The sequence below is a fragment of the Acomys minous genome (assembly GCF_964271855.1).
Source record: "Acomys minous genome assembly, chromosome: 2".
Classification (NCBI taxonomy): Eukaryota; Metazoa; Chordata; class Mammalia; order Rodentia; family Muridae; genus Acomys; species Acomys minous.
The window spans coordinates 85,583,902-85,605,622 of record NC_140484.1 but is presented as its reverse complement, the minus strand read 5'-3'; the positions used below and the strand labels follow the sequence as shown (position 1 = coordinate 85,605,622).

Sequence of the window (21,721 nt, the reverse complement as noted above, 5' to 3'; positions counted from 1 at the left end):
TTTGTAGACCAGGCTGGCCTCGAACTCACAGCGATCCGCCTGCCTCTGCCTCCCGAGTGCTGGGATTAAAGGCGTGCGCCACCACGCCCAGCTAAAAAAACTTTTAAAAAGATAGGGTCAATTATGTAGCCCTGGCTATCCTGGAACTCAGACTGGCCTCAGGCTCCCAGACGTCCTCCTGTCTCTTCCTCTGAAGGGCTGCCATGAAGCTGTGAACAGCCGGGCACTGCACGTGGGGATCAAGGCCAGAGGTCAACGCCCCACCAGTGTTTTGGTTTTCCTCAGTCACTCTCCACCTTTTACCCCACCTGGAATAGGCTGAGCCCCAGGGACCTTCCTCTCTCCATCTCTAGTTCTGAGATAAGCAGATATAAACGCTGAGGCTTTATGGTGGGTGCCAGGGCGGGCGGTGGGGGCTGTGGAACTCAGGCTCTCGTTCCGCATGGGTGTGCAGGAAGTGCCTACAGGAGCCATCTCCCCGGCTCCTTTTTTTTTTTTTTTTGAGACAGGCCTCACTATAACACAGACTGGGTGTGTTCCACTCCGAACCCTGGGTAGTGACTAAACTCTGTAATCCCAGCACACACAGAAAACTGAGTTAGGGATTGCCAAGAGTTGAAGGTCAGGGTGGAGAGGATTTGTTGTAGAGCACCCTACCAGGCCAAAAAGTCCTGGGTTCAATTCCAAGAACCAAATAATCTGGGAGTCTGTGATCCCAGCAAGATGGGGGTGAAGGCAAGAGGGTTAGCCTGAGCTGTTGTGGGGCACTGTCGCTCTTGTTTTAAAGGTTTATTTATGCACACGAGCACTCTATTTGCATGTATGCTTACACGACAGAAGAGGGCACCAGATCTCCCACCATGCGGTTGCTGGGAGTTGAACTCAGGACCTCTGGATTAACAGTCAGTGCTCTTAAGTGCTGAGTCGTCTCTCCAACTCCTCCACTGTCTTAAAAAAGAAAGAAAAGGAAGAGGAAGAAGAAAAAGAAGGGGAAGGAGAGGGAGGAGGAAGAATAACAAAAAATTGGACGTTGTGTTGCACACCTTTGATCCCACCGCTCAGGAGGCAGAGGCAGGCAGATGATCTACACAGAGTTCCAGGAAAGCCAGGGCTACACAGAGAAACCCTGTCTCGAAAACAAAAAAAAAAAAAACCCAAAAATATATACACCTTTTGTGTGTTTGTGTGTGTGTAAAATGCAAAGTCATCTTGGGCTATATAGTGAAACATTGTCTAAAAAAAAACCAAACAAACCGACAGAACTTACAAAAAGTAATAACCCACCAAACAAATGTATCTTCTCTCCAAACAATGTGAGCTCCAAGAACGAGAGGACTATTTTGTCACGTGCTGTGTCCCTAGAGTCCAAACGGTGGCGAGCACATACAGGAAACTTGGGAAACAGTTATCCCTTAAATGGAATATAAATTCGAAGACCCCGTTCAGGTGGGCACTCTTTGACGGCCTGCGGAAGGATATGGTGGCTATAAATTGCCCTAGACGCATGCGTACAGGATCCGGGAAGTGTAAGGAAAAAGGAGCGGGCCAGCCATGAGTGTCTCGCGGTCATAGGCGGTTAGATAGGGCGCGAGCTGGAGGCCGACCTAGGGCCGAGCGCGCATGCGCAGTACGGCCGCCGGGGCCGCAGACCCGCAGGCATTAAGGAGTCTGTTCGCGGGGGACTCGCCCTCGCGCGTGCGCAGTGCCCGCGGTGGGGGGCCGGGCTCTCCGTGCGGGCTTCCTTTGAGTCGTGCGGCGCATGCGCAGTGAGGGCGGCGGAGGGATTCGCGTCGAGACCCGCTCCCGGTTCTGGTCGTGAGCTGAGGCCGCGCGGGCTGCGAGGAGCGGCCTGCTTTGCGCGCGCGGCGCGGGCCCCTGAGGACAGCTGACGCGGGCGCCGCCGAAGTGGAAGCCCGAGCGGGTGGTTTAGTCCGTGAACGGCGGCCGCGAGGCCCGAGACTAACGTCAGGCCGAGGACAGCGCCGCGCGGTGAGTGAGTGAATGAGTGGCCCTAACGGGGTGCGGGGCCGCTACCCAGAAGCCCTTGCGGGGCCCCCGAGCCCTTTCCCCGCGCCTGTGGCCCACTTCCCGGGTCAGCGCCTCAGCCTTTTTTTTTTTTTCTTTTTTTTTTTGGTACCCCCTCATTCCCTCATTCTTTTCCCAGACTTCTCCGGGCACTCCAGCCCTCTTTCCCTTGGCCTCCCCTCCCCCTACGTCCTGCGGTCCCCTACCCACAGGCCTTTGCGGTTTGTGTGTTGCCTTTTCTCCTTGCCTTTTTTCTTTTTCTTTTTCTTTTTTTTTGGTCGCACCCTGGACCTCTACCCACAATTCCTTTCGCTTATGGGATCCTAGATATTTTACGCCGAGGCCACTGGCTAGTTTGATATCATCTGTATGGCTTACCTTGCGACTCCTACCTCATAATCTTTAAGGTATGAAGCCAGCAACCCCCAGAGCTCAGTGCCTCAGGATCTCCGGGTTCCACAACTCCTAACTCCCTTTCCTCTTTGTTTTCTGTGTTACTAATCTTTCGATTCTTAGCTTGTGCCAAAACCTTCCTTTTTCAAGCAGATAGCGGCATGCCCGAGATGGCAGCATCCTTCTCGCAGCCTCTCGCGTTGTTTGGTTTTGTTTTTTTGAGTGAAGGGGACCTGAAGGAAATCACCTGTGCTGAAGAACTCTAACGCTGAGGTTTCTGATCTTAGGTTTGGCAAGATGACACAGTTTCTGCCTCCCAACCTTCTGGCCCTCTTTGCACCCCGAGACCCCATCCCATACCTGCCACCCCTGGAAAAGCTGCCACATGAAAAACACCACAACCAACCTTACTGTGGCATTGCACCATACATCCGAGAGTTTGAGGTGAGCATACGGAGCGCACTAGGAGTCTTTGGGTCTGGGTGGGAGCAGGCTGCACTGAAGAGTTAAACTTCTTTTTGGTGGTGGTGGTGGGGGTGCGAGACAGGGTTTCTCTGTGTAGCCTTGGCTGTCCTTGAACTCAGATCTGTCTGCCTCTGCTTCTCAAGTGCTGGGATAAGAGTTCAGCTTCTAAATGTTTTTAGTTGTGTGGTTCACAGACGTGGCTTTGACTTTTCCTGGTCTTGTGGTTTTTGTATGCGTTGTTTTGTTTTGTTTTGTTTTGTTTAGACAGTGTTTCTCTGTGTAGCCCTGGCTGTCCTGGAACTTGCTGTGTAGACCAGGCTGGCCTCAAAGTCACAGCGCTTTGCCTGCGTCTGCCTCCCGAGTGCTGGGATTACACTTTTATGTACGTGGATGTGTGTGTGAGACCTTGAAGGTCATGGACAACGTGCACGAGTCCATTCTCTTCCCACTGTGTGGGTCCAGAAGACCCAGCCCAAGTCATCAGCCTTGCTGACAAGTGCCTTAGCCTGAGAACCATCATGCTAACCCATTTTTTGTTGAGTTTTGAGACAGGATTTTGCTATGTAACCCAGGGTGGCTTTGATCTTGGTGCCAGTCCTCCTTTCCCAGCCTCCCAAATGCTGAAATATGGGGTATGTGTCTCCCTGAGTGAGTAATTCCATGTTAGTTTCTTTGTAGGGCTAAGAATGTCTTTTGAAGGAGTCTAATGGTCCTTAGCCTATACGATTGATCAGATTTCTTTCATATTTATTTATTTATTTATTTGGATAGGATTTCTTTGTATCCTTGGCTGTACTGACTCTAGACCAGGTTGGCTGGCCTATTAACTCACAAAGATTCTCTTGCCTCTGCCTCCCCGGGTGCTAGGATTACAGACATGCACCACTGCACCCAGCTTGGTCAGATTTCTTCCATTGGGAAGTGTGTCTGTCTTAGGTTTTTTGAGACAGGGTTTCTCTGTGTAGCCCTGACTGTCTTGTCTGTAGACCAGTCCTGGCCTCAAACTTGGAGATCTACCTGCCTTTGCTTCCCTAGTTCCCCAGTGCTGAGATTAAAGGTGTGAGCCACCACTTTTGAATTTGTTTTGTTTGTAGGGTTTTGGTTTCTTTGGGGGTTTTGTTGCTTTTTGGTGGTGGTGGTGGTGGTGGTGGGAAATGACGGGCTTTTTTTGGAGCCCTGGTTGGTCTTGATTTCCCTTTGCCACTAAGGCTGGCCTTGAACCTATGATCCTCCTGCTTCCTCTTCTCAAAGTGCCAGGATTACACCACCAACCCAGAAAGCATATTTTGATTGCATTGGTTAGCAGAGAATGGCAGTAAGATGAAACCAGTGGAGAGCTGAGTCCCAGAATTTATGTTAAAGGATTTGGTGTAAGGCAGTCAGTGAATGTCAACGTTTGTCACTGCAGTTACTGTTTTTTATGTCATGAAGAGGACAGTGTTGGTAGCAGATACGGCTTAGCAGGCCATTGAAGGTGTTTACCTTCATGAGCTGAGTTCTCTTCCTTGAGACCACACTGTGGAAGGAGAGGGTCCATTCGAGCATTTTGTCCACTTGACTTCTACATGCACCCTGTGAAACATCCTGCCTACATCCTCATCAAAATAAGTAAATGTGAAAGGAAAAGGATTTTTGGGGTTTTGTTTGTTTTGTTTTTTGAGACAGGATTTCTCTGTGTGGCCCTGGCTGTCCTGGACTTGCTTTGTAGCCGAGGCTGGCCTCCAACTCACAGCGTTCCGCCTGCCTCTGCCTCCCAAGTGCTGGGATTTAAAGTCATGCGCCACCACGCCCAGAAGGAAAAGGATTTTTAGAGTATCCTGTTTACTAGGACTGAGCAGTGTGTCTACAGTGCTTAAGGCTGGGGTCTTGGGGTTTGGCTCTGTGCTTTGTGTATATGTGTGACTAAATCTGAACCACTTGAGCTCCTGGCAATCAATTCTCTCATCTAGAAAGTTTGTCATGCCCACCCTCAGAGCACACCTGAGACACGCTGCCATATAACCAGAAGTTTTAGAGAAACATTCTGACATTGAGTAGGAAAGGCAGAGCTGACTAGATATGAGAAGGTGATTCCCCCACCCTTCCAGACAAGGTTTCTCTGTGTAACCTTGGCTGTCCTGGACATGCTTTGTAGACCAGGCTGGCCTCGAAGTCAGGGGGATCCACCTGCCTCTGCCTCCTGAGTGCTGGGATTAAAGGCGTGCGCTCCCACCGTGATTCTTTAGTAATATTTGCCTGCCTGCTTTGGTGAACCTCTTGACAAATGTTACTATCCAATAAGCGTAGTCTAATGAGTACAGCTCAGTGGTGTCCTTTATGCAGGTCATGTGCCTGTTAGTATTTAATGAAAGCCTGGTTAAGATTTTAAGAGCTGCTATGGCATTACAGATTGCCTTGCTTTGGAGGTCTGCCTGTCCACTGTTTCAGATATATTTCTTTCTTCTTCCCCTATCTTGTTTTGTTTTTCAAGATAGGGTTTCTCTGTGTAGCCGTGGTAGTCCTAGACTCACTCTGTAGACGAGGCTAGCCTCAAACTCACAGCCTGCCTCTGCCTTCCCTGAGTGCTGGGATCATAGGCATGGGCCTCTGCACCCAGCTGTTGCAGACAGGCTTCTTTTTTTGTTTGTTTGTTTGTTTTGTTTTGTTTTTTGAGACAGAGTTTCTCTGTGTAGTCTTGGCCACTTTGTAGACCAGGTTGGCCTCAAACTCACAGCGATCCGCCTGCCTCTGCCTCCCGAGTGCTGGGATTAAAGGCGTGCGCCACCACGCCTGGCTGGTTTGCAGACAGGCTTCTATTGCTAGCATTTGGCTTTCTAAATGGTATTTGGAATCGTGGAAAGTGGCAGGATTCCTGGCAATGAAAGCCATAAAGCTTTGATATTGTATTTTACAGCTATGTCGCCTATGTCATAATCTGATCAACAAATATCTACAGTCATATAGATTGAACGTTTGGGTGAGGGCCAGGGCTGTCCTGGAACTGGCTCTGTAGACCAGGCTGGCCTTGACTTGGAGATCAGCCTCTCAAGTGTTACGATTAAAAGCCTGTGTTACCACTGCTCAGTGATGGATGCTTTTGATAATATAAAAAATTACTGGTTTTGTTTTGTTTTGGCTTTGGTTTTTTGGTTTTTCAAGACAGGGTTTCTTGTGTAGCCTTGGCTGTCCTGGACCTGCTTTGTAGACCAGGCTGGCCTTGAACTCACAGTGATCCACCTGCCTCTGCCTCCCAAGTGCTGGGATTAAAGACGTGCGCCACCATGCCCGGCTTGTTTTGTTTTTTTAAAGGACCTTCAAAATTGAGACTTGTTTTTATTATTATGCCTTGTAGACATAAAGTTACTTGAGCTAAGTAAAAGTTTCTGAACACTGGAGGTTTCTATATTGACCTTTTCACTGACCTGCAGCAGTCTGGCTGGCACTGGTCCGTGGAGCACACCTCATGTGGACCACTCTTCACCCATCTCCAGTCAGTGCAGAGGGAATTATTGGCATTTTTGCATGAGAGGGAGTAGAGAGTCTGTTCCTTGCTGGCATGCGTGCCTTGCTTTTCCATCGATGTTCTTTCCCTGTCACCTCTCTTGTTGTTCCTAGGACCCTCGAGATGCCCCTCCTCCAACTAGGGCAGAAACCAGGGAGGAGCGCATGGAGAGAAAGGTATGTTTATAACCTCTTAGTCTTTTAGGGGGGTTGTTCTGTTTTGTTTTTCAAGGCTTGGTTTCTTTGTATTGCCCTTGCTATCTGGAACTTACTCTGTATTCACACTCAGATCTTATTCTGCCTCTACTGCCCAAGTGTTGGAATTAAAGGCAAACACCATTACTCATAGCACCTCTTAGTCTTTTTATTTTTATTTTTTTTTGTTTTGGTTTTTCAAGACAGGGTTTCTCTGTGTAGCCTTGGCTGTCCTGGATTCACTTTGTAGACCAGGCTGGCCTCGAACTCAGTGATCCGCCTGCCTCTGCCTCCCCGAATGCTGGGATTAAAGGCGTGCGCCATCACTGCCTGGCTTCTTTGTATACAGTATTCTGCCTGCATGTGTGCCTGTAGGCCAGAAGACGGCACCACATCTCTTTATAGATGGCCGTGAGCCATCATGTGGTTGCTGGGAATTGAACTCAGGACCTAACCTCTGAGCCATCTCTCCAGCCCTTAGCTACTTTTTTTCAAGTGGTCCATGCTATTAAGGTACTTCTGCGTGCACTCACTCTCTTTCTTTCTACTGCAGAGACGGGAAAAGATTGAACGGCGACAGCAGGAAGTGGAGACGGAGCTGAAAATGTGTAAGCTTCTCCCTCCTAGCAATCCTCTCCAGTCTCAGTTTGTTCTCTTCCCAGGCCACATGTGGGACACTGTTCTTCTGGGAGCTTAAAAGGCAGAGCTTTTCACTTTTCCTAGCAACCAGTTGTCAACAACAGCACTTGGAGTAGGCTTCCTTTTTTACATTCTTGTATTTTATTTATTTATTTATTTATTTATTTATTTATTTATTTGGTATGGGTATTTTGCATGTAGGAGACCAGAAGAAGGCATAAGATTAAGTGGAACTTGAGTTGGACAGTTATGAGCTGCTGTGTGGCTGCTGGGAATCAAATCCCAGCCTTCTGGAAGAACAACCAGTGCTCCTAACTGCTGAGCCGTTCCTCCATCTCTGCTTGGTTTAGACTTTTTGTTTGGTTTGGTGGGTTATTTTTGTTTTTGTTTTTTCGAGACAGGGTTTCTCTGTGTAGCCCTGGCTGTCCTGGACTCACTTTGTAGACCAGACTGGCCTTGAACTCACAGTGATCCACCTGCCTCTGCTCTTAAGTGCTGGGATTAAAGGTGTGCGCCACCACGCTTGGCTGACTTTAGTTTAGGATTTTAACAGGTAGTGAGACCCCAGTCACTTGCCCTTCCTGTAAAGGAACACATTCCACTGTGTCTTCAGGGAAGGCATGGGTGGTCTGCTCAATGGTCCTGGCACTATCCCTAGCTCCCTGATCTGGAATTGGAGATGCTTCGCCCTCTGGATACAGAGGATTTGAGTAATGCTTGGTAACCAGACTCACAAAAGGGTCAGGTCTCAGTGTTGAGTAGGTAGAGAGTCATCACAGGATGAGGTGTGTCTTCATCTATTGTCTGCAGGCCTGGCGAATCAGTTCTTTCTAAACCATAGTTTAGAACAAGAGTACTTAGTGCCTATGAGTAACAGACGGTGCGTGGAGCTCTGTGTGCTCTGCCTGGCAGTGTTTATTTTCTTAGACACCTCATACTTCATGTTCAAGCCACAGAAGCACCTCTGTACTCCCAGTTGCTATGGGATTTTGCCTTCCCTGAGACATGGCTTTCCAGATGTGCAAGTTGTTTCCTACATGCTATTCCTCACTTTGTCTTTAACACCTGTGTTAGGGTTTTTTGTTGATTTGTTTTTTGAGACTGATTCTCTGTGTAGCCCTGGCTGTCCTGGATGTGCTTTGTAGACCAGGCTGTCCTTGAACTCACAGAGGTCCACCTGCCTCTGCCTCCTGAGTGCTGAGATTACAGATGCGTGCCACGCGTGGTGTGTTAGGGTTTTCTAAAGGAACAGAACCGATACAGGGGGAGGGTGTGTGTGTTGGTGGGTGGGTGTGTAAGAGACATTAGAGTAGCTTACAGGCTGTGGGATGCCTAGTCAAACAACGGGTGTTTCTCAGCAGAAAGGCTAAGAATCTGTCAGCTGGAATCATGACTAAGTAGGTTCTAACCAGTGAAAGAATGCCTCAGCAGCAGGATCGATGACCCTGGCAGGAGAGTCAGGGCAGCCAGGCAAACTCTTCCTTCATCGCTTTATGTTGGCTGCCAACATGTATAAATTGGGTCTTTTTACCCCAAATGATAAATCCAGAAATCCTTAAGGGTGTGCCCAGGTTGATAACTAAGATTAGCCATCATAGCACCGTGTATAACTTCCCTAGCTTGTCACAAAGACCTGTCCCTGTTACTTGCTAAATGTCGCAAGCTAGATATTCCTTGTCCAGCAGATGCACCCACAGAACCCAAGGCTTTGTACATGGACTCCTCTCTAACGCTCCTCTTCTGAGCTACATACCTGGCCCCTTAGTAAAGTTGTGTTTCTTGGTTCTTTTTGCCTCAAAGAGTGGCATTTATTTAAAGAGATACGAAAAAGGGACACAGTAGCTATTCATTGATTCATTTTTCTTTTCTCTATTCTCAGCACCCTAGAAACGCACTCTGGTTAGGGCCAGGTAGCAGGACAGCTCCTGGGATGAGGTTGGCAACATTGAGAGGCATCTCTTGAGTGGAGGTGTAGTTGAAAGTCTTAGTGTAAAGAGGAGCCCTGTCCCCATATTAACTGGTATGTCCTTGTGATCCAAAGGACCATCACCAGACGGGTGTGGTACCCACATCTTTAATCCCACCATTCAGGGAGCTAGAGGCAGGCAGATCTCTGTCAGTTCTAGGCCAGCTTGGTTTACAAAGCGAGTCCAGGACGGCCAGGGCTACACAGAGAGACCCTGTCTTGGAAACAAAAAGAAAAGGCCATTAAGCTTTAGTGAAACCAGACCTGAAACATGTATGCTCAAGCTTGCCAACTAACCGTGAGCTTTTCTTCTAAAAGGGGACCTGCCTAGGTTCCATCTTCATGTCCTCAGCTTCTGCCCATCACTCTTCTACTCAAGACTGTGGGTACACAGAGAAGCCCTATCTTGAAAAACAAACAAAAAACATACAAAAAAGTTTTCTCCTCGGGGCCTAGAGATGGCTCAGAGGTTAAGAGCACTGTCTGCTCTTCCAGAGGTCCTGAGTTCAATTCCTAGAAACCACATGGTGGCTCACAACCATCTATAATGAGATCTGATGCCCTCTTCTGGAGTACAGGCACACATGTGCGCAGAAGACTATACAAATAGTAAATCTTTTTAAAGAAAAAAAATGTTTTCTCCTCCTTGTATAGGGGACCCTCACAATGATCCCAATGCTCAGGGCGATGCCTTCAAGACTCTGTTCGTGGCTAGAGTGGTAAGTGCCCTGGGAACTCTAGGCTGCTGAGGACTTGGGTCTGTTCCTGGGTGGCGCAAGGGCTTTGGAACAATGTACTATTATTTAACTTAGCTTTGTCTCCTTTAGAACTATGACACAACAGAATCTAAGCTTCGGAGAGAGTTTGAGGTGTATGGACCCATCAAAAGAGTAAGTGGGTTGGGTTGAAGGGTTTAGTTGGGGTACTTGAAGGAGGGAGCAGTAGCCTGAAGAGAGAAGAGATGCTGAGCTTCCAGCCCAGGCATGGTTCATATCTTTTCCAGGCCTGGGTTTATTTCCTTTAGTGTAGTTTTTTGAGACAGGGTTTCTCTGTGTAGCCTTGGCTGTCCTGGATTCACTTTGTAGACCAGACTGGCAAGTTGTGCACCATTACCACCCAACTAGTGTAGCTTTAATATCAGAAGTAACGTTGGAAGTGATGATTCCTTGTGTACTTCAAGCATATATGCAGTCAGGCAGGCCCAGTGAAGGCAGGTTGGGTTTAGGTGGTTTGTTTGTTACAATTTGCTTTTGGGCAGAGTCTCGTGCATCTAAGACTGGCTGCAAAGCTTTGGATGGTCTTGAACTACCAGTCCTCCTGTCTTCACTGCCCAGGACCTCTTTCATTAGTTATTTCTTTCTCTATCCTCAGGACTAGGGCTTTAAGCCCATGACAGCAGTATATATGCTGAGCAAACACTGTACCCGAAATTATATACAGCCCTTGCATTATTGCAGCTTTACTTTAAAGATCTTTATTTTAGTTGGGTGTGGTGGTGCTTTCCTTTAATCCCAGCACTCAGGGACTCAGGCCGGCGGATCTCTGAGTTTAAGGATAGCCTGGTCTACAAAGCAAATCCAAGACAGCCATGGTTACACAGAGAAGCCTCATCTCTTTTTAAAAAACAAAACCAAACCCAAACTTTTATGTATTTGAGTGTCCTTTTGGATGCTTGTATGTAAGTGTGCTGCATTGGTGCCTGGTGCCCAGGTAGGCCAGAAGAAGTTACTAGGTCCCCTAGAACAGGGGTTATACAGGGTTTTGCAGGTCCTCTGCAAGAGCGTTAAGTGCTCTTAACTACTGAGGCATTAAGTTTATTTTAAACTTTTTTTGTTTGTTTTTTTCAAGACAGGGTTTTTCTGGCTGTCCTAGACTTGCTTTGTAGACCAGGCTGGCCTCAAACTCACAGCGATCTGCCTGCCTCTGCCTCCTGAGTGCTGGGATTAAAGGGGTGCGCCACACCACCAGCATTTCTTAGATTTCTTTCTTTTCCTTTTTAATTTTTAAGTTATTATGTATATAGTGTTATGTTTGCACATATACCTTCACGCAAGAAGAGGGTAACAGATTCTCATTAGAAATGGTTATGAGCTACCATGTGGTTGCTGGGAATTGAACTAGGGACCTTTGGAAGAGGAGGCAGTTCTTTTAACCTCTGAGCCATCTCTCCAGCTCCCTCTCTTAGATTTCTTAAAGGTTTATTTTAGTTGCCCATATGGATGCATATTCACGTGAGTGTAGTGTCCTGGGAGGCCAGATGAAGGACACTGGAGTCCCTGGGTCACATTACTTTATTATCTTGGGGAAGGAGGGTTGGGTTGGCATGATTAGAGATAAAAGAACATGTAAGGTGGCTTTTCTTCCACAGTGCCAGCTCTAGAGATCAGATACCTCACTGGCTCTTATCTTCTAAGATTGTCCCACAGTTCAGACTGGCCTTAAGGTCATTATGTAGAGGATGCTCCTGTCTGCCTCCAGAGTGCTGGAGTTGTGGCTTATAGGTGTGTACCACCACAGGGCTTCATGCATGCTAGGGATCCACCTGCCAGCTCAGCCACAGCTCAGCCCATTCACAGATGTTTATAGTCATTTATTTGTTAAGACAGGTTCTAGAGCCTGTTGTGGTGGCACACACCTTTAATCCCAGCACTCAAGAGGCAGGGACAGGTGGGTCATTGTAAGTTTGAGGTCAGCCTGGTCTACAAGGGAGTACAGGCCAGCCAGGGCTACACAAAGAAACCCTGTCTCAAAAAAAAAAAAATGTGTATTTTGCCTCCATGAATGTGTGCCAAGTGTATACAGCAGTGCCCTTGATCTTGAACTGGAGTTACAGACTGTTGTTAGCTGTACTGTGGGTGCTGGGAATGGAACTCAGGTTTTTAGTAAAAGCAGCCCGTGCTCTTAACCTCCAGGGGCCACTTATCCAACCCCTTCCCCCTGTTTTGTTTTATTTTGCTTTTTTAAAGATTTATTTATTTTATGTATTTGAGTACAGAGAGCATTGGATCCTATTGATGGCTGTGAGCCACCATGTGGGTGCTGGGAACTGAACTCAGGACCTCTGGAAGAGCAGCCAGTGCTCTTAACCACTGAACCATCTCTCCAGCCCCTTCCCCCCCTCTGTTTTACTTTGAAATGTCTTGCTAAGTTGTGCAAACTGCCTTTGAATTTGCTGTTTAGCTAAGGAAGACCTGTTAATTTCCATACTATCTGCAGATGTTACTGCTACAAGGCAGTACCTAAAACAGGGTGTGTTATGTGGCCCTCAGTCTGAGGTCTCTGCTGTCTGACCCTTTGGCAGAAACATGCTCCAGAAGTGGTGGAGCACACCTTTAATCCCAGCACTCAGGAGGTAGAGGCAGGTGGAGAGATAGTTAGAAGGGAATTAGGCAAAAGCACACTAATTATCCAAATTGTCAGCCTTGAAAACATCAAGATGCTGGCATATATGGACTGAGCAGGTCGTATTTAGAGATGTTTAAACATACATATATGCACCAATAATTAAAAGTTTAATAAATTTTTTACAAAGTTTAAAAACTTTGAAAAGAGTATGGGAGGGTTTGGAAGGAAGAAATGAAATTACTATAATCTCAAGAGATTATTTAAATAGAATATATTGGGAGCTTTTAGTGTGGTGGCTCCTAACTGTAATCCAAACCCTAGAGAAACTGAGGCAGTAAGGTTTTCATAAGGTTGAGGTCTGTACTAAAATGCAAGAAAGAGATGCTCCATAAAGCTTTGACATACACGTTAACTGTTCTGTTTTATTTTCCTCTGCTGGGAGACAAAGTAAGACCTGGTGCTCATGACAGACACAAGCTGCTTAGCCCAGGGCAAGGCATTGGATGAGCCCTCTAGCCTGTCCTGATTCTTAGGTCTCAGAAACTAGGGTTCCCCCATGGCCTGATGGAACCTGGCTCTGGCATATCAGCTTGAAATCTCAGTTGCTTTTGAAGAATGCAGATTGTAGAGTTAAAAATCCTAGGATTCCTGAGCAAGCTTAGGACCGTGTGCACCCATGTACGTAGAAAGCCAGTCACTCCTTGGGAACACAATCGAATACTGTTACCTCCCAGAAGGCTTACTGTTATGCCTTACCTCCTGTGTCCCAGCATTCCTGTCTGAATCCTGGTTGTCTGTGCTCAAGCCTCCTGTGTCCCTGGCATATGGAGACAGGCTCCAGAAGCTTCAGCCTGACCTCACATGGCCTTACAGTGTGACCACACGCTCCCTCATCCCTGCCTGTCCTGCTCTGGGCCCTCTAGTCTCCTGGCCTTCCCATGTGCTGGGTCTTGTCTGCACATGCCTTCTTGCCACAGTTGCAGGCAGACCCCTGTTTCCCTACTTGTACGTGGACTGTCCACACTGGCCCTTTATGCTCAGCAGTGTTCATTCCTCATACTTGGCTGGCTTTGGGAGCACTTGCCTGTCTGCCTTTGGCCTCATCTGAAGATCCCCACCATCAGAGTGTTCATTTTCCATAGAGCCATACCACAGCCTACTCCAGCCCGCTCCTTGAAGACCCTCTGCCTCTGTGCTGCTCTGGTTTCCACTCCACTCTGGCTTTCAGATTGAGAGTCTCTTGGGTCTCTTGAAGGACAAATCTGTTATTGGTGTGTCCCCAGCCCAAGGCCTGTGTTACAAGTTGTGTTGCGGGTGGGTGGGGCAGCCCTGTAACGTGTGGGGCTGACTGCCATCTGCTTCCCTGCAGATTCACATGGTATACAGTAAGCGCTCTGGAAAACCCCGTGGTTACGCCTTCATCGAGTATGAGCATGAACGAGACATGCACTGTGAGTGCTGAGCCTCTGCCCTTCCTTCTGACCCTCTCACCTTTGCTGCCCGGCCTCTCCCCGTCGTCTATTCCCTCCCCTGCCATACCTGACTTTAGCATTGTCTCTTCTCCCTCTGTTTCTGATATATCTTTTTTTATATATATATATACATGTTTTTTAAAAATCAAAAACCAAATCCCCCACAACGTGTGTGTGAGCCCAGGGAGGTAAGTGTCACACGTTGAACCTCAAGGGCCAGGAGGGCACTGGGTGAGGAATGGGGCCAGCTGGAGGTGGGGGAAGGGGCCGGATTTTGGGGATACTTCTCCCCGTTAGGCCCCCACTGGAGTTGGGGGCCGCCAGGTTGGACTGAGCTGGCCTTTGATCCAGCGCTCACTTCTCTCCAGTAGAACTGGGCTGGCCACCCAACCCTCCACCTCCCCACCGCAACCCCCACCCAGTTCTCATTAAGTAGTGATCTGGTGGGCATGCTTAGCACCCACAGCTACAAAGCCCCATTGAGGCTATGCGGCGTCCACTCGGGTAGGGCTGGGTGGGTGGGGGTGGGCAGGGCTGCGGCGTGTCCAGGGGCCGCCGTATTAATTGACTGTTCTTATTGTCACTGCAGCCACCACGCAGCTGGCTTGCAGCTGATGCTTACGCTCCCCTTACAACACCTCAGTGTATGGTTGGTATAAGGGTTTGTATCATGGGTAAGATCACAGCACCGCACACCAGCCCAGCTTAGCCAGGCAGCTTAGGAACAGTGAGGCTTCCCCTCCCACCCCAGGCACCCTTCAGGCTCCCCTTACCCACAGCCCTTTCCTCATTTGGGTGCCCTTCACCCCTCTTTCCCCCATCCACATGCTCTCTGGTAGTTTCACTGATCCCAAGGGGAAGGGTGGACCTCGGTGGGAGAGGCACTGGCCTCCATCCATAGTCGGGCTCCACCCAGCTCCTGACACCTGGGTCGTGTTGGCAGTCCTAAAGCTAGGGTGTCCTGGGACCAGGGCTCTATGTGGAGCCCTTCAGCCCGACCCTCCCTGACCTATGACTTCTGTGGAGTTGTCACCATAGTGGTCTGGAGAGTCTCTGGCTGCTAACTTGGGGTACTGTGTCCCTCCTGTCTTGATGTGGTGGGAGCCTCCTCAGAAGGCAACTGTGATGTTCAGTGCCTGAGCTCCCCAAAGTGCATGGATTGGGATTCAGGGTATGGGGGGGGGGCTGGAGCAGGCTTCAAACAACTGAAAGTGTGATAGCTTTTACTAAACCTATTCAGAGGCGGAAGAGAGGGAAAGAGAGAGAAGCCTAGACTGACACACTTACATGGTCTTCTTGCTGTTCTCTGGGTTGGACCTCTCCTGGGGTTTGGGATGGGGAACCTGAGCAGGGTTCCTGTAGTTGACTGACCTCAGTCCTCAAGTTCCCTCCCCCTCGCTTTGTTCTGGGGTTAGGGGCCAAGTGGCCCCTTCTGGAGCATGGGAAATATTCTCTTTCCTGGATCCCAGGTGTCCCCTGTGTACCAGCCTCAGCTGCTGCCATTAGTGGGAGGTGTATGAGTTTGGAGGTGGAGAGCCTGGCCCAGTACTGAGGACCTGTGCCTAGTGGAGTGTGACTGTTTAAGGCAGTTGTGAGGCAGCAGGTGCGTTGAGGCCTTGAGGCCTGCTGTTCAAGGTCAAGCAGGATAGACAGACCTAGGGCTCTCAGCCCAGGCTCAAGTCACTCCCGTGTGAGGCTCTGAGGCCCCCTTCCTTCACCCACTTGTCTCTAGGTGATGTGGGAAATGTAGTCTCTATACTTCTCAGGGCTTCCTGTAGCTTTAGCTGCCCCAATGGTGGTGGGTGTGGGGTCTGTGTGAGTGTTCAGGTAAGCTTGGGGTCTCCAGGTAAGCAGTCCCTTGTCCCACCCCCACCCCACCCCCGGGAAGCCCGCCTCCTCGCCAGGCCCCCAGGAGTTGCCGGCCCCCCCCATCCCGCTCGGTTTGGACACCCGCAAGGCCGGCATCGGTAAATGGCACCTTTTTCTCTTCCTCTGGTTGTTATTGGGGGGGAGCGGGCAGGGGTGGGGCAGGGTGTCGTGGTTGGTGATCACAGACCCTTAGCCAGGGCTGGGACCTGGACAGGGACTTTTTGACCTTAACAGCCCTGCCTGAGCACAGGCCTGAACTCTGGGCCTCCCCATTATGTCCTATGCTCCTCAACTTCCTTGAGGGCTCAGGCTGGGCTGCATGCCCTGCTTGTCATTCAGCTCGGCTTGGAGGACAGAGCTGGCCAGGCTAAGTGGTGGCAGGGTCAGTCGGCTCAGGTAAGGCAGGGATTTTGAGTAGCACAGCACGTGTCCCTCTGGGTCTAGCCAGGGTCCTTGGAGGCCCCTGGGGAGCTCAGAACCCACCTCTATCCCTCTTAGTTCCTGAAGGTCTTTCCACTCCTGTGCATTTCTGTTCTGATGTCTGTTTCCTCACACTGACCTCCCCTATGAAAACACAGAAAAAGAAAACTGGTGTGGTCTGGGTGTGGAGGGGCCCGGTGGGCCTCCTGCCTCAGCATGGTGTCTAGGGTGCATGCCTGGGTGTGGAGGGGCCTAGCAGGCCTCCTGCCCAGCATGGTGTCTAGGGTGCATGCCTGGGTGTGGAGGAGCCCTCCCCACAGCAGAGGCCAGCATTCAGCTAACCTCCAGTTTCTTTGCAGCAACTTTGGCCACCCTGGCAGGAGGGGGCTGCTCCATCATGTGGGAGATGGGGGTAGCAAATGTGGGTGTTTTGCCCCCCAATAGCACTTGGGGGTGCCAGAAAGGAATCAAGCACCGATGGAGCAGGCCCTTCAGGGTGGGGAGAGGGCTGTCTGGCTGTTGGTTGCCTGGCTGACTGGTGGAGTGTGAGTGTATGTGTGTAGGTGGGGTTTGAGGGGCAGGGATGCTGTTGCGTGGAGCCTTGTCTGACTAGAGGACCTTCTGGGGAATTTCCCCCTCCCCCACATCTGTTGCAGCCGCTTACAAGCACGCAGACGGCAAGAAGATAGATGGCAGGAGGGTCCTCGTGGATGTGGAGAGGGGCCGGACTGTGAAGGGCTGGAGGCCCCGGCGGCTAGGTGAGTACATTCTGCTCTCTGGGTGCCTGCGCCTGTGTTTGTCTCCTCAGCCCATGTGCCACATTGTTCCTCCATTTCTAGCTTGTCTGCTTGTCATCTTCGTGGCTTTAGTCACTGGTGCACACATGGACACCTACACAGGGGCACTCAAGCACACTTCGGTCTTTTCCTGGATGAGCGAGTGACCGGTAGCAGCTGTTGTGCAGTGGGTAAACTTCAGCACTGGGCTCAGCCATCTTATGCCCAGTGTCCTTGGAGTCACAAGCATGGTTTGAGAAAGTCACTGGCTCTAGCTTTGCTCTTGCTCTCACAGAATGGCTTCTTCATTCAGTCCCTTGCTGAGTCACCAGCCCAGTTCCTGGTTTCATATCTGGAGCAAGAGATGGCCCAGGGGTTAAGAGCACTGCCTCCTCCTCCAGAGGTCCTGAGTTCAATTCCCAGGAACCACATGGTGGCTCTATAATGAGATCTGGTGCCCTCTTCTGGCCTGCAGGTGTACATGCAGGCAGAGCACTGTATACATAATAACAAGTATTTAAAAAAATAAAAGCGGCAGCCTATCTGTGCTCTGACTGCATCTGCCCGCTCACTGCCTTTCTGGTTGCTGCTGGCTGTCTCCATCGGTGTTGTTATCGTGGCAAGTCCTGAGGCATACTGAAAGGAGGGGCCTACTGATTACTGATGCAGGGCTCTTGTGATGTCAATGGATACTTATCAACAAGACCTTGAAGCTGGACTTTGAATGTGCTGCACCCTGTGTGGACAGGTGTCAGTCTGCTTTATGCTCACCGATAGCTCAGCATTAGGCCCCACTGGGTTCAAGTCTTGTGTGCCAGATAACCACTCTGCCTTGGGCAGCATTACCTGGCTTTGCTCTTACCTTTGCAGCATGCTGAGTTGAACTAGCACCGTAACCCCCAGGGGCCTCCAGTTCTGAGAAAAAGGGCTGGTTCTTGAGGCTTTCTGCTATGCTGGGAGATTGGGAGATTCCTGAAGTCACAGAAACAAACCAGTTGTCTGGGTGTACAGACTTGTTGACAGTGTGATAGTATGAGCCTTCTTCACTCACATGGGCAGACATGTAGCCTGTGAAGCTCTGTACAGTACCTTCTACATGCAGTGCTGCACAGTAGTAGTTGTTTGTGTGTGGTTCTGAGGCAGTCTTCAGCTGTGAAGTCCCTGGTGGCCTCCAGCTCATGGTGATCCTTCTGCCTCAGCCCCTAAAGGACGAGGTGTGTGTTTTAACTCATTTTCTGAAATTTCAGACTGTGATTTAACCAGCTCTATTGCCTTTTGGACTTGTGCAAGTCAGATATAGAGAGTGGTGATGGAAAGGAGCTCGCCTCGTGTGCAGGGAGCGAGTGTATTTCTTTCTTTTTTTTTTTAAAGATTGATTTATTATGTATACAGTGCACATTAGATCACATTATAGATGGTTGTGAGCCATCGTGTGGTTGCTGGGAGTTGAACTCAGGACCTCTGGAAGAGCAGCCTCCCCAGGGGCGCTCTTAACCGCTGAGCCATCTCTCCAGCTATGAGCTATGAGTGTATTTCTTTTGAAAGACGCTGTTGACATCTTGTAATTGATGTCCTTGCCCATTCTTAAGTTGTGATCTAGCAGCTACAAGCTGAGTCCTGCTTTGTAGTACTCCAACCTGCTGCCTATGCCTAGTTTAACAGCCTGGCATGTGGCTGACTTCCTCTGCATGTGCGCCTATGTGAAATGCAACCCTGCATCACTAGACCTTCTGGCATGTGGTCAGGGACCCATAGGCACGTAGGATTCCCAGCCATAACCCTTCCTTGCCAAGACACCGGGGGGGGGGGGGCAAGTGGCTCATTAATGGGTCCCCATCTGAAATATAAGAATACTACCTGCTCCTCAGGTGCACACCACCTTGTACAAGTTCAGCAAAGCCCCTCTTTGTGGCACGTCAGGGTCTGGAGGGTCTAGCAGTGGTTTCTGTGAGCAGTTGGTGAGGTGCAGGCGGCTGTGATTTAGCAGAGTGTGGGACAGTGTGGCAAGCCGGGCAGGGTCGCTGAGTTGGCGCTTCAAGACTGACAGGGAAGTAGAATGTCCCGAGACAGGAGCGCAGGCCTGCTCCAAGGCCATGGTGGGGAGCTAGAGGGCCCCTGGGGAGGCTGCCCTGGGAAGCTCGGTGTGGCAAGTCTTCCAGCTTTGCCTTTTGTTTTGTTTGTTTTTTTGTTTTTTTTTGGTCTCCCTGTGTAGAGCAGCTGGCGGACACTCATAAGATCTACCTGCCTCTGTCTCCCCAAGTATGGGATTAAAGGGGTACAGCACCACACATACCTTCTTTCAGCTTTTCTATAGGTTCACACTTTGGACCTCGTGCTCAAAGTACAAATTGCAGGTGCACCACTAGCCTAGAGTCTCTGGCCTCAGGTGAGGTTGACTGGCTTAGGAGGCAAGAAGATTCTTAGGATATTTCCCAGCTTTAGCAATTTGTTAAAGCCTTGTGTGACAAACATGGCTGTCCTGTGACAAGGGGAACATGGTGTGAGATTGTGCCTCATGGCAACCAATAGAAGTGCTTGACTGTGTTCTTTGCTTGGCCCATAGGAGGTGGCCTTGGTGGTACCAGAAGAGGTGGGGCAGACGTGAATATCAGGCATTCAGGCCGGGATGACACATCCCGATATGATGAGAGGTAAGATTGGGCACCTGGTTTCTTGGGGTGGGGCAGCCACAAGGGGTGCCCTGACACACAGTGCTACCCTCCTCTAGGCCGGGGCCCTCCCCACTTCCACACAGAGACCGGGACCGGGACCGCGAGCGGGAGCGCAGAGAAAGAAGCCGAGAGCGAGACAAGGAGAGAGAACGGAGACGCTCCCGCTCTCGGGACCGGAGGAGACGCTCCCGGAGTCGAGACAAGGATGAGCGGCGCCGGTCCAGAGAGCGGAGCAAGGACAAGGACAGAGACCGAAAGCGACGAAGCAGTCGGAGCCGGGAGAGAGCGCGCCGGGAGCGGGAGCGAAAAGAGGAGCTCCGAGGTGGTGGTGGTGGAGGAGGGGGTGGTGGCGGCGGCGGCGACATGGCTGAACCCTCTGAAGCTGGTGATGCCGCTCCTGATGATGGGCCTCCTGGAGAGCTTGGTCCTGATGGCCCTGATGGCCCAGAAGAGAAGGGCCGGGATCGAGACCGGGAGCGACGGCGGAGTCACCGGAGCGAGAGGGAACGGCGTCGGGACCGAGACCGGGATCGGGATCGAGAGCACAAACGGGGGGAGCGGGGCAGTGAGAGGGGCAGGGATGAGGCCCGGGGTGGGGGTGGGGGTGGTCAGGACAATGGGCTGGAAGGGCTAGGTAATGATGGTCGAGACATGTACATGGAGGCAGAGGGTGGTGATGGGTACATGGCTCCAGAGAATGGGTATCTGATGGAGGCAGCGCCCGAGTGAAGAGGCCTCCTGTGCTGTGGACATGCTCCTTCCTTGCTGTCTGCCTTCCTAGCCTTCCACCTTGGCTTACCCTCTTGAGAGTAGAGGGTTGGTTTTTTTGTTTGTTCTGGTCCCTTGGGTTTAAAAATAAAATTAATTTCCTGTTGATAGTGGGCACCTGGTATCTTAACTGCACTTGCTGTCTTCCCTAAAGGTGGTCACTTCACACTATCCAGCCCCACTTGGTGCACTGTTTCTAGTGAACGTTACAACCTGAAATGAGGCTGCTCTCCCAGCCAGCAGAGCTGCTTGACAGGTGCCATAGGGGAATCCAGGCCCTGAGAACACACAGCATTGCCAGACAGACTTCTGCTTGGGAAGCGCCTGTGTGTAAGGCAATGCTGGGAGAGTTTTGACTGTGAGCCCCACGGGAGCGGTGACTAGCCTGGCACAATCCCGTTTAGATATGGCTGACAACACTGGCCTGTGCTGAAGTCTTACATATAGAAAGAGCTGAGCAGCATTGCATCCTGTGGGTTTCCACAGGGTGCAGGTAGGCTGGTGGTGGTGCTAAGAATGTTCTATTGCAGAAAGCTTGGGACAAGGAAAACTTGTGAAAAGCATTGCAGAGTGACTAGTGAAAGCATGGGCAGCTTTCCTAAGGAGTTGAGAAGGTTTGCATATAATCAAAGCTCTTGGCTTTGGAATTGAAGGATTCAAGAAAACCAGTTCAGCTGGGGATGGTGGTGCACACTTTTAATCCCAGCCAGCACTCGGGAGGCAGAGGCAGGAGGATTGCTGTGAGCTTGAGGCTAGCCTGGTCTACAAATCGAATCCAGGCTACACACAGACCCTCTTGAAAAACAAAGCAAAACAAAAAACCAGTTCAAGCTGGGTGGTGACAGTGCACATCTTTAATTCCAGCATTTGGGAGGCAGAGGCAGGTGGGTTTCTGTGAGTTCCAGGACTAGACAGAGAAACTCTCATCTCAGAGGGGGGAAAACCAACAGAAAGTTCAATAAGTAAAGTAGAGGGGCACCCCAGGATGGCAGTTTCTAGAGAATCTGGTCCAGATTAGAAAGGACTGAAATTTCCAACTTCAGGAATTATAAAAATGACATTAAAGCTGGCTGTGGTGGCACACACCTTTAATCCCCAGCCCTTGGGAGGCAGAGGCAGGCAAATTGCTGTAAGTTCGAGGCCAGCCTGGTCTACAAAGCAAGTCTAGGACAGCCAGGGCTACACAGAGAAACCCTGTCTCAAAAAAGAACCCCCCCCCACACACACACACAAAGT

At 50.2% G+C, this 21,721-nt stretch overlaps 1 protein-coding gene and 1 long non-coding RNA gene across 3 annotated transcripts; one reads left to right on the top strand and one right to left on the bottom strand.

Annotated features, from left to right (window-relative positions):
- The first annotated feature begins 1,758 nt into the window (after nt 1-1,758).
- SNRNP70 (small nuclear ribonucleoprotein U1 subunit 70) lies at nt 1,759-20,593 on the top strand. 2 transcript variants are annotated; one of them, XM_084759156.1, is made up of 10 exons: nt 1,759-1,989; nt 2,706-2,862; nt 6,478-6,540; nt 7,112-7,166; nt 9,818-9,882; nt 9,991-10,053; nt 13,878-13,959; nt 16,926-17,027; nt 19,609-19,696; nt 19,774-20,593. In XM_084759156.1, exons 2-10 carry the CDS (start codon nt 2,716-2,718, stop codon nt 20,444-20,446), a joined length of 1,338 nt encoding a protein of 445 aa, XP_084615282.1. In that variant the 5' UTR covers nt 1,759-1,989; nt 2,706-2,715; the 3' UTR covers nt 20,447-20,593. The 2 variants fall into 2 exon arrangements, with proteins under 2 accessions (XP_084615282.1, XP_084615283.1); XM_084759157.1 differs by lacking the exon at nt 1,759-1,989 and adding an exon at nt 2,291-2,432.
- On the bottom strand, nt 7,570-9,805 carry LOC311584885. The gene is made up of 2 exons (XR_014775028.1): nt 8,191-9,805; nt 7,570-7,774 (listed from the first exon to the last, which is right to left on the bottom strand). It is a non-coding gene; the product is annotated as an uncharacterized lncRNA (long non-coding RNA).
- Nucleotides 20,594-21,721: the final 1,128 nt, after the last annotated feature.